Genomic DNA, 12307 nt, shown 5'->3' with positions numbered 1-12307 from the left:
TGATGTAACAGCGATCTCACCACACTCTACTGGTGTTGATAATCCAGAATCAGGAGATGGATATCATTTGGTCGGTAGATTTATCAAACAACTGAACGGTACAAAAATGATTATCTCAACATGCATTAACCTTTATACTTCCGCATACGTGTTTTGATAAGTTTGTTAACTCGTTTTCAGAATAATGAATACTGTTAACTTGAGGTCTCCGAAAAATTCAAACTTGTTCGGTGAACATTTCAAACGCTGAGATGTGCAGATATTGTTTTCCTCTTTATTATGTTGTGAAATAGAAAAAGTTTTCAGTTCTAAACAAGAATAAAATACCGAATATCTAGCATGTTACTTATTCCAACTATCTGTGTTACCCACCTGTTAAACCATCAATCGTCCATGCGAAAGAATTTAGCCATCTAGGTCAACACATAACGTTAGCGTCTGAGAGAAGAAAACATAGGATTGGGAAGGATATGTTATATGGATGGAATAGATATAGGGAGACAGAATAGATATAGAGAGATAGAATAGATATAGGAGATAGAATAGATATAGAGGATAGAATAGATATAGAGGATAGAATAGATATAGGGGATAGAATAGATATAGGGATATAGAATAGATATAGGGGATAGAATAGATATAGGGGATAGAATAGATATAGGGATATAGATATAGATATAGGAGATAGAATAGATATAGGAAATATAATAGATATAGAGGATATAATAGATATAGGGGATATAATAGATGTAGGGGATAGAATAGATATAGGATAGAATAGATATAGAGGATAGAATAGATATAGGGAGATAGAATAGATATAGGGGATAGAATAGATATAGAGGATAGAATAAATATAGGGAGATAGAATAGATATAGAGGATAGAATAGATATAGGGGATAGAATAGATATAGGGAGATAGAATGGATATAGGGGATAGAATAGATATAGGGATATAGATAGAATAGATATAGGGATAGAATAGATATAGGGGATATAGATAGAATAGATATAGGGAGATAGAATAGATATAGAGGATAGAATATATATAGGAGATAGAATAGATATAGAGAGATAGAATAGATATAGGAGATATAGGAGATAGAATAGATATAGGGAGATAGAATAGATATAGGGGATAGAATATATATAGATAGAATAGATATAGAGGAGAATAGATATAGGGAGATAGAATAGATATAGGGGATAGAATATATATAGGAGAATAGAATAGATATAGAGGATAGAATAGATATAGAGGATAGAATAGATATAGGGAGATAGAATAGATATAGGGGATAGAATATATATAGGAGAATAGGAGAATAGAATATAGGGAGATAGAATATATATAGGAATATATAGAATAGATAGATATATATAGGATAGATAGAATAGATATAGAATATATAGGATAGATAGGGAGATATAGATATAGGGAGATATATATAGAGATAGAATATATATAGGAGAATAGAATAGATATAGGGGATAGAATAGATATAGATATAGGAGAATAGAATAGATATATGAGATAGAATAGATATAGGAGATAGAATAGATATAGGGATATAGAATAGACATAGGGACATAGAATAGATATAGAGGATAGAATAGATATAGGAGATAGAATAGATATAGGGGATAGAATAGATATAGGGATATAGAATAGACATAGGGGGATAGAATAGATATAGAGGATAGAATAGATATAGGGGGTAGAATAGATATAGGGATATAGAATAGATATAGGAGATAGAATAGATATAGGGATATAGAATAGATATAGGGGTAGAATAGATATAGAATAGATAGAATAGATATAGGGATATAGAATAGATATAGGGAGATAGAATAGATATAGGGAGATATAATAGATATAGGGAGATAGATATAGATATAGGAGATAGAATAGATATAGGAGATAGGATAAAGGAGGATAGAATATATATAGGGGATAGAATAGATATAGGGAGATATAATAGATATAGGGAGATAGAATAGATATAAGGGATAGAATAGATATAGGGGATAAATAGATATAGGGGATAGAATAGATATAGGGAGATAGAATAGATATAGGGGATAGAATAGATATAGGGGATAGAATAGATATAGATGATAGAATAGATATAGGGAGACAGAATAGATATAGAGGATATAATAGATATAGGGAGATAGAATAGCTATAGAGGATAGAATAGTTATTGGGGATAGAATAGTTATAGGGGATAGAATAGATATAGGGAGATAGAATAGATATAGGGATAGAATAGATATAGGGAGATAGAATAGATATAGGGATAGAATAGATATAGAGGAATAGATATAGAGGATAGAATAGATATAGGGATAGAATAGATATAGGGAGATAGAATAGATATAGGAAGATAGCATATATATATTAGATAGAATAGATATAGGGGATAGAATAGGGGATAGAATAGATATGGGAGACAGAACAAATTCAATTAATATAACACTCTCCAGTATGTATTATTTGGGTATATCTAGTAAAATTAAATGAATGTGACAATGCTTATTAGAGATGTTATTTGTGTGTGCAGTATATAAAGTTGTATATTATGTGTGTTTGTGTTTGTTATGTCAAGTGATAAGTTGTGAAAACTTTAATAAAGAAACTGAACCCTGAACGAACATATTTCTTTGTCTGTCTGGGGTTCTGGCAAATTCCCCTGGTCATTTTCTGTATAAAACGAAGCGCTGTGAAGAGTGTGAGGATATGGTATGGTTTTATTTCTGTGTGTAGATTTAGACAGAAAAGCAGCCATTTTCAATCTGTTACTGGTATGAGCCATTCTGACGATGCTTTCCAACATTTGTACGACTTCCTATCTCTATCCGCTATCACCAGACATTCCCTCAATGGTACGTACGGGCTACAAACCGAGACGTAACATTAGCCGAGAAATCATTCAGAGGAGGTATCTATACAGACAAATCACCAAACTTCAAAGTCATAGTTTTAACAATGAATGTACACGACCCTTGTGGTTTCTTCGAAAATCCAAAGAATTGCAAAAAAGTGAGGTTGGTCTGTTAGATAAATATAAGCGTCTCATTGACATGATTAGTGTAGCGGATACAGCATTCTGACAAGCGTTCAGTAGACGAATACTAGATCAGATACCTTTCAACCACCGTATATAACTCAGAACCTGTAGACTCACTACATGTTACTAACTAATAAGTATTCGAGGAATATTTGTTGCTAGGTGCTAACAAAGATACTAATCCGTTACATCTTACATTGAGTAATATCAATTGATTGTTATTATGGACAACTGAAGAAATACTTATTGGTTGCCACGCGAATGTAGTAATCATGCTTATTTGTTGATGGACTCAAGTAGGTATACTAATTTGTTACTACACACCTGTAGGTATACTAATTTGTTACTACACACCTGTAGGTATACTAATTTGTTACTACACACCTGTAGGTATACTAATTGGTCACTAGACACCTGTAGGTATACTAATTTGTTACTACACACCTGTAGGTATACTAATGTGTTACTAGACACCTGTAGGTATACTAATTTGTTGCTAGGCACTTGTAGATATATTAATTTGTTACTGGACACCTGTAGGTATACTTATGTGTTACTAGACATCTGTAGGTATACTTATGTGTTACTAGACACCTGTAGGTATATTAATTTGTTACTACACACCTGTAGATATACTTATGTGTTACTAGACACCTGTAGGTATATTAATTTGTTACTAGACACCTGTAGGTATACTAATTCGTTACTAGACACCTGTAGGTATATTAATTTGTTACTAGACACCTGTAGGTATACTAATTCGTTACTAGACCCCTGTAGGTATATTAATTTGTTACTAGACACCTGTAGGTATACTAATTCGTTACTAGACACCTGTAGGTATACTAATGTGTTACTAAACACCTTTATGTGTACTGGTCAGATATTAACTTTTACAAGGGACTTTGAAAAAATGCGTTTAGAGTTCAAATAGAAAAAAAGTTCTTGTAATACAACCAGTAGAATATTAGATTGTAAGAACTATAAGGTGACCGTGTAGTCATCGAAACGTCACACTCTAATCTTCTACTGGTTGTGTTATAAGATGAAGGTGACCGTGTAGTCATCGAAACGTCACACTCTAATCTTCTACTGGTTGTGTTATAAGATGAAGGTGACCGTGTAGTCATCGAAACGTCACACTCTAATCTTCTACTGGTTGTGTTATAAGATGAAGGTGACCGTGTAGTCATCGAAACGTCACACTCTAATCTTCTACTGGTTGTGTTATAAGAACTATAAGGTGACCGTGTAGTCATCGAAACGTCACACTCTAATCTTCTACTGGTTGTGTTACAAGAACTATAAGGTGACCGTGTAGTCATCGAAACGTCACACTCTAATCTTCTACTGGTTGTGTTATAAGAACTATAAGGTGACCGTGTAGTCATCGAAACGTCACACTCTAATCTTCTACTGGTTGTGTTACAAGAACTATAAGGTGACCGTGTAGTCATCGAAACGTCCCACTCTAATCTTCTACTGGTTGTGTTTTAAGATGAAGGTGACCGTGTAGTCATAGAAACGTCCCATTCTAATCTTCTACTGGTTGTGTTATAAGATGAAGGTGACCGTGTAGTCATAGAAACGTCCCATTCTAATCTTCTACTGGTTGTGTTATAAGATGAAGGTGACCGTGTAGTCATAGAAACGTCCCATTCTAATCTTCTACTGGTTGTGTTATAAGATGAAGGTGACCGTGTAGTCATCGAACCGTCACACTCTAATCTTCTACTGTTTGTGTTATAAGATGAAGGTGACCGTGTAGTCATCGTCACACTCTAATCTTCTACTGGTTGTGTTATAAGATGAAGGTGACCGTGTAGTCATCGAACCGTCACACTCTAATCTTCTACTGTTTGTGTTATAAGATGAAGGTGACCGTGTAGTCATCGTCACACTCTAATCTTCTACTGGTTGTGTTATAAGATGAAGGTGACCGTGTAGTCATAGAAACGTCCCATTCTAATCTTCTACTGGTTGTGTTATAAGATGAAGGTGACCGTGTAGTCATAGAAACGTCACATCTAATCTTCTACTGGTTGTGTTATAAGATGAAGGTGACCGTGTAGTCATCGTCACACTCTAATCTTCTACTGGTTGTGTCATAAGATGATGGTGACCGTGTAGTCATCGTCACACTCTAATCTTCAACTGGTTTTGTCATAAGAATTTCTATTCTATTGACATTACAAACCTGAGGAAAATGTCCCGAAATACGCCAGTAGTTTGTTACTAGCCACATGGAGAAGTTGTTGAGGCACTAGACACGTTTAGGATTCTAATTAGTTGCTATGCTACTGCATACTGATATGTTTTGTTGCTAGGAATATGTTGAGAAATAAACACAAGTTGCTCTACTTTATATCCCTGAACCTTGACTCTGTAGTAGTTTTGATATTAATTGTAATATTTAATAAAGATAAAAGTATTTATATATCCCCAATCCGTGTCTCCTCATCCTCTCGACTTTACACATCTAACTGTTATCATTAACTCAGTGTGTTACATACGTTTATAAACAGCATGATACGATCTGTGTGCCCTCTGATGCAAACGAGGACCTTAATAAGGACCGGAGTAGGGGATCAGTCACACACGAGAGGTTTTATAGAGTAAATGATTTGTCAGCTTGTATATAAAACGGGAGATGTTTATACTGACAATGCATGACATCTATCCCTGATGTTGGCACGAAAGATAAGTTTGTAAGAGGTTGTCTAACATTTGTAATTATGTTATTTTTACACACCACATCTCTGGTTAATATTTAACCTTTACTTATTACCGACCAGTGTGAAGGTTTATCTCCACGAGATGTGTTGTGTGATCGTATCTCTGGTGGAAGCTATGTAACCCAGAGATGTATGTCTACAAAACGATAGCTTTGGGCTGTTATGTTAGGAAACAGGACAGCATCATTATATGTAAAATGATATACTCAGATATAAAACGTCAACTCAGAAACAGCGATGTTCTGTTGTAGAGTGATAAGATACAATTCTCTAGGCTCTTCATTTTTACAGACAAGTGTTAATTTTAAAATAACGTATTTTTTTGTAATTTCTTTTATTTTGATTGTATTTTAATGGAAATATTTAAAAGAAACAAAATAAATTTTATAAAGGAAAGATTTCGGGTTTTTTGAGATATTTAATTTGAATCCTCAATTTATGTTTCAGGGGAGTGCACTCTGTTTTGGTCGTTCTACCTGACGGCAGCCGGTGCCGCTGTGACCTTGATTGGTTCAGCAATGTCATGTCATGCAAGCAAACGAAAGTATGGCCACGCCTCTTACGCTGATATGTGATAACACCAGTCCATTGTGCACAAGTCACCGTGACGGTTTCCTGTCTTTGGATTGGTGTCTCGTCTCCCGAAAAGCATTTTTCAGCATCATCCTTTGGGACCAACGCAGATATTGCAAGATGTTTTTGGACAATTTGTCAAAACATTGGATATTTATTAGGGTAATGCCGACACGTTCCTGTCGCATGAAAGGCGGGTCTTCCATAACACGTTTCTTCCCCCTTAACGAAGTTTTGATGTTGAGCGGAAGTGACCGAGTCTTTCCGATGTGCTGAAAATGTGATACCAGATAATTCTTTAACAGACTTCACCGTGTCTACTAGTGTAATGACGTCGAGAAGGACAATGCAATTTTCTCGCTTTCCATTAAGGAAGATGATCGATGTTGCCCAGTTGAGCAACGATAGCATTGATAAGTACAAGCAATACCATTGAGATGATTACTTGGTGCTAGAGATTTGTTATTACCGTAGCGTCAGGGAAACTTGTGGCAATGATAATTCAGTATAGTCTCTGAGAGTCTCTCAGTCCGTGACGAACGCCTTAATATAGGGCCACAAAGTATAAGAAAAATCGACATTATGGTAGAATCGATTTTTCCACGTTTAGGAAAATTAGTTAGCATCCAACTTTTAATTACTCGTCTGGATAGTTAAATACTGGCGTCCATTTTGCCTTTGTCTGTACCAGTAATGATTACTGCCACCGTGATGTAAAGCCGGTGACAAAGATTAGAGAGGGTGAACAGTTGAACTGAAGGTCAAAGCGAGGTCAAAGTTTGGGCCTTGGCACCTCAAAACGTTATGCAAACTTTTAAAATGTCGCTAGTCGAAGTGTTGAAAGTAAACGTTGCAGATACGAATGTGTGTTTAAAAGTGAGGGGTCAAGGACAGGTCATGACACATCATCAAACGTAAACAGGGTGAAGGTCATGGGACATGGAGCAAGACAGTGCGCTCAGAACGAGACCTCTGTAATTATATGCATGTAGCGGTACCAATTTAACCAACGATATATTACTTTGGTTGGGAGATTTCCCCAGTGAGATGTCCTTGAAGATTACCTTAAGCTATAAACCTTTGCTAGATAAGATCTCTATGTTTGATGCACGGATTCCATCAGACTATACAGGACTCTATAGATCTACAGTTAGATTTGTTGTGAGAGAATTAACGTTTCGACTTCTTTGTAAGGGGAGAGAATGTGGGTGAGAAACTTCAACAAAGGGAGAGAATGTGGGTGAGAAACTTCAACAAAGGGGAGAGACGTATGGGTGAGAAACTTCAACAAAGGAGAGAGACGTGTTGGTGAGAAACTTCAACAAAGGGAGAAACGTATGGGTGAGAAACTTCAACAAAGGGGAGAGAATGTGGATGAGAAACTTCAACAAAGGGGAGAGACGTGTGGGTGAAAAACTTCAACAAAAGGAGAGAGACGTGTTGGTGAGAAACTTCAACAAAGGGTAGAGAATGTGGGTGAGAAACTTCAACAAAGGGGAGAGACGTGTGGGTGAGAAACTTCAACAAAGGGGAGAGACGTATGGGTGAGAAACTTCAACAAAGGGGAGAGACGTGTGGGTGAAAAACTCCAACAAAGGGAGAAACGTATGGGTGAGAAGATTCAACAAAGGAGAGAGACGTATGGGTGAGAAACTTCAACAAAGGGGAGAGACGTATGGATGAGAAACTTCAACAAAGGAGAGAGACGTGTGGGTGAGAAACGTCAACAAAGGGGAGAGACGTATGGGTGAGAAACTTCAACAAAGGAGAGAGACGTGTGGGTGAGGAACTTCAACAAAGGGGAGAGACGTGTTGGTGAGAAACATCAACAAAGGAGAGAGACATGTTGGTGAGAAACATCAACAAAGGAGAGACACATGTGGGTGATAACATTGAAAAAAGGGGGGAGACGTCTTGGTGAGAAGATTGAACAAAAGGGGAGAGACGTGTGGGTGAGAAACTTCCACAAAGGGGAGAGACGTATGGGTGAGAAACTTCAACAAAGGGAGAGACGTGTGGGTGAGAAACTTCAGCAAAGGAGAGAGACGTGTGGGTGAGAAACTTAACAAAGGGGAGAGACGTCTTGGTGAGAAGATTGAACAAAAGGGGAGAGACGTGTGGGTGAGAATAATGAACAAAGGGAAGAGACGTGTGGGTGAGAAACGTCAACAAATGAGAGAGACTTTTGGGTGAGAAACTTCAACAAAGGGGAGAGACGTGTTGTTGAGAAGATTGAACAAAGGGAGAGAAACGTGTGGGTGAGAAACTTCAACAAAGGGGAGAGACATATGAGTGAGAAACGTCAACAAAGGGCAGAGACGTGTGGGTGAGAAACTTCAACAAAGGGGAGAGACGTGTTGGTGAGAAGATTGAACAAAGGGAGAGACGTGTGGGTGAGAAACTTCAACAAAGGGGAGAGACGTATGGGTGAGAAACGTCAACAAAGGGCAGAGACGTGTGGGTGAGAAACTTCAACAAAGGGGAGAGACGTGTTGGTGAGAAGATTGAACAAAGGGAGAGAAACGTGTGGGTGAGAAACTTCAACAAAGGGGAGAGACGTGTGGGTGAGAAACTTCAACAAAGGGGAGAGACGTGTGGGTGAGAAACTTCAACAAAGGGGAGAGACGTGTGGGTGAGAAACTTCAACAAAGGGGAGAGACGTGTGGGTGAGAAACTTCAACAAAGGAGAGAGACGTATGGGTGAGAAACTTCAACAAAGGGGAGAGACGTGTTGGTGAGAAAATTGAACAAAGGGAGAGACGTGAGGGTGAGAAACTTCAACAAAGGGGAGAGACGTATGGGTGAGAAACGTCAACAAAGGGGAGAGACGTGCGGGTGAGAAGATTGAACAAAGGAGAGAGACGTGTGGTTGATAAGATTGAACAAAGGGGGGAGACGTGTGGGTGAAAAACTTCAACAAAGGGGAGAGTCATATGGATGGAAAGACTGATCAAAAGGGAGAGGTGTATGGGTGAGAAGATTGAACAGAAGGGAGAGATATGTGAGTGAGAAGATTGAACAAAGGCCTGTTGTATAAGATTCTACACCCTGATATTCAATGATTCACGCATATTTGGAACGCGCAGTTGCCCTGCTCAGTGTTTGACTACTATTTTGTAAATTTTATTGTAAACAGTTTGTGAGCAGGCATCTTTCTTTCTTTAACTAAATTGAAACTAATTGGATTCTAAATTATTCAGAACACAAAGAAAACATGCCAAATTAGATTCTTGTTATCGACACCGCCAGGGTGACGAGTAAACGTTTGGAGGAAATTAAACGGGTTCACATTAAAACCAAGTCGACTACGGAAGGAGAGTGAATGTCTTCCTCGGTGCTAGTTAGATTGCCATGCGCGATAAAGGAGCTTGTTCAGGGCTGTCGATTGATCCAGAGTCGAGTAACTGTAATTGGCAATTATTCTAAACGTAATTCCTTGTATTTATTAGTTTAAAATACGTATGGGGACGTACAGTTCAAGTTTAGCCAGCTTTTCACTTTTTAAAACATGTCAATATTACAGACTGTATTTAAATATTCTGTTACGGCATTTGACAAAGTTAATTACTTTCAAATGTGACGTGGATTTAACTATAATTTAGTGTGACAGACACACAAAGCGTAATTCCAATGATTTATGGTCGATATAGAAAACGCGTGCAAACGGGACCATTTCTCATACTGATGCACTGTGACACTACAAGCAGTTTACACAGTGTATTTTATACTTATCACAGAAATCTCACTGGGCGTGCCGTAATAGGGCAGATTGTAAGTTTGTATAAAGCTTTAAAGAAAGAGTTGTCAATGAACAACTAAAATGAATATCTGATGTCAGTGCACGAGATATAAATACATGCATTGTTATAAGATGATCTATTAATGTAGGACGTTCATCAACAGCATTATACAATGAATAGAATAGTCCTGTTTTATGACTAATCCATGTTGTATTTCAAATCATGGTGGATATTAATCGTATCAAAATTACACTATTGAAATATTCATACTTCTCGATGAAGTTACGTTGGTTCTCAACAGCCAGGAGGTAATTTTATGATTTCATGCACTTTCCATTTCATCATCACGATTAGTCACTGTGGTTGGTGGCATTTTTACGTTACCAAGGTTACTAAAAGTGATAAATTACCAGGGTTACTAAGAGAAATAAGTTATCAGGGTTACTAAGATTGATAAGTTGCCAGGGTTACTAAGATTGATAAGTTATCAGGGTTACTAAGAGTGATAAGTTACCAGGGTTACTAAGATTGATAAATTGCCAGGGTTACTAAGATTGATAAGTTACCAGGGTTACTAAGATTGATAAGTTATCAGGGTTACTAAGATTGATAAGTTGCCAGGGTTACTAAGATTGATAAGTTATCAGGGTTACTAAGATTGATAAGTTATCAGGGTTACTAAGATTGATAAGTTATCAGGGTTACTAAGATTGATAAGTTATCAGGGTTACTAAGATTGATAAGTTACCAGGGTTACTAAGATTGATAAGTTACCAGGGTTACTAAGATTGATAAGTTACCAGGGTTACTAAGATTGATAAGTTACCAGGGTTACTAAGATTGATAAGTTACCAGGGTTACTAAGATTGATAAGTTATCAGGGTTACTAAGATTGATAAGTTATCAGGGTTGCTAAGATTGATAAGTTACCAGGGTTACTAAGATTGATAAGTTACCAGGGTTACTAAGATTGATAAGTTACCAGGGTTACTAAGATTGATAAGTTACTAGTATCAGGGTTGCTAAGATTGATAAGTTACCAGGGTTACTAAGATTGATAAGTTACCAGGGTTACTAAGATTGATAAGTTACCAGGGTTACTGAGATTGATAAGTTATCAGGGTTACTGAGATTGATAAGTTACCAGGGTTACTAAGATTGATAAGTTACCAGGGTTACTAAGATTGATAAGTTATCAGGGTTACTAAGATTGATAAGTTATCAGGGTTACTAAGATTGATAAGTTATCAGGGTTACTAAGATTGATAAGTTACCAGGGTTACTAAGATTGATAAGTTATCAGGGTTACTAAGATTGATAAGTTACCAGGGTTACTAACTGATTAGTGACATTGGTAAGATACCAGGGTTAATGTCAGTGGTTAGAAGTATTAGAACATGTAAGTTATACGGTCCAAGGTTAGAGACAATGGTTAGATGTCGGGATTACTTTGCAGTGTCAAAGACATAAATAAGATAATGGTTAAGTTATCTAAATCAACACACACGGTGGAGTGGTAGTTTTCTGGCTGGGTAGATGACATGGATGAGTTAATTTTTAGGATTGTTCACTGACTAATAACCAATGTTAACGACAATTACCAAATTTACACATTTGTAACGTGTTTCTGTAACTGAAGAGCAGGTTACTGACAGTGTAAACAAGACTAGTGAAAGTTACCGGGTTGGCTAACTAGTATTAACTTGTTTGTTACTGGATAACTAAAGGCGAGTCAGTGACGGGGTTTACTAACCAGTAAATGTCAGTGATATGAAATACTAACCAGAGTTTAGCAGAACAAGTTCATGTACGAGATGAAATGTGAGTGAAATGCGGTAATATTTTTCTTGTGAATTTTAAGTGTACAATACAAAAATCAAAGCGCCGAACACCTATTGAAATGTAAACCATGGTCAATAGTTGTGAATATGGCGACTGGGTTCTCATTGATAAAAAACACCTGTAGATATTATCAACAAAATATCAAAACATATTAAAATATTTGTTGCAATGATAACATAGAGTTTGCTATGACCTGTGTTTCACCGAACACTGCTAACAGTGGAGTTGTTTACAAACCTGAAGGTATTTGAATACGCAGCAATTTCTTGATGACACGCCATAACCTTATAAACAGGCTATAAGGAGTTTGGAGCACGCGAGGCAGGAAGGCGTTGTCTTGTG

The 12307-nt window shown here is 37.0% G+C and overlaps 1 protein-coding gene across 1 annotated transcript in view; it reads left to right on the top strand.

Moving 5' to 3' along the window:
- Positions 1-6385, top strand: part of LOC132547748 (LHFPL tetraspan subfamily member 6 protein-like) — a 33597-nt gene extending 27212 nt beyond the window's left edge. The window contains exon 3 of the mRNA XM_060211548.1: positions 6258-6385. Within this exon, the coding sequence (XP_060067531.1) occupies positions 6258-6385 (128 nt within the window). The remainder of the gene's footprint in view (positions 1-6257) is intronic.
- Positions 6386-12307: the final 5922 nt, after the last annotated feature.

The sequence above is a fragment of the Ylistrum balloti genome, unplaced genomic scaffold (genome assembly GCF_031769215.1).
Source record: "Ylistrum balloti isolate Yb309-2 unplaced genomic scaffold, AGI_CSIRO_Ybal_v1 Utg369972, whole genome shotgun sequence".
Classification (NCBI taxonomy): domain Eukaryota; kingdom Metazoa; phylum Mollusca; class Bivalvia; order Pectinida; family Pectinidae; genus Ylistrum; species Ylistrum balloti.
Note: the sequence above shows the minus strand (reverse complement) of the source record. Positions and strands in the feature narration are given on the sequence as shown.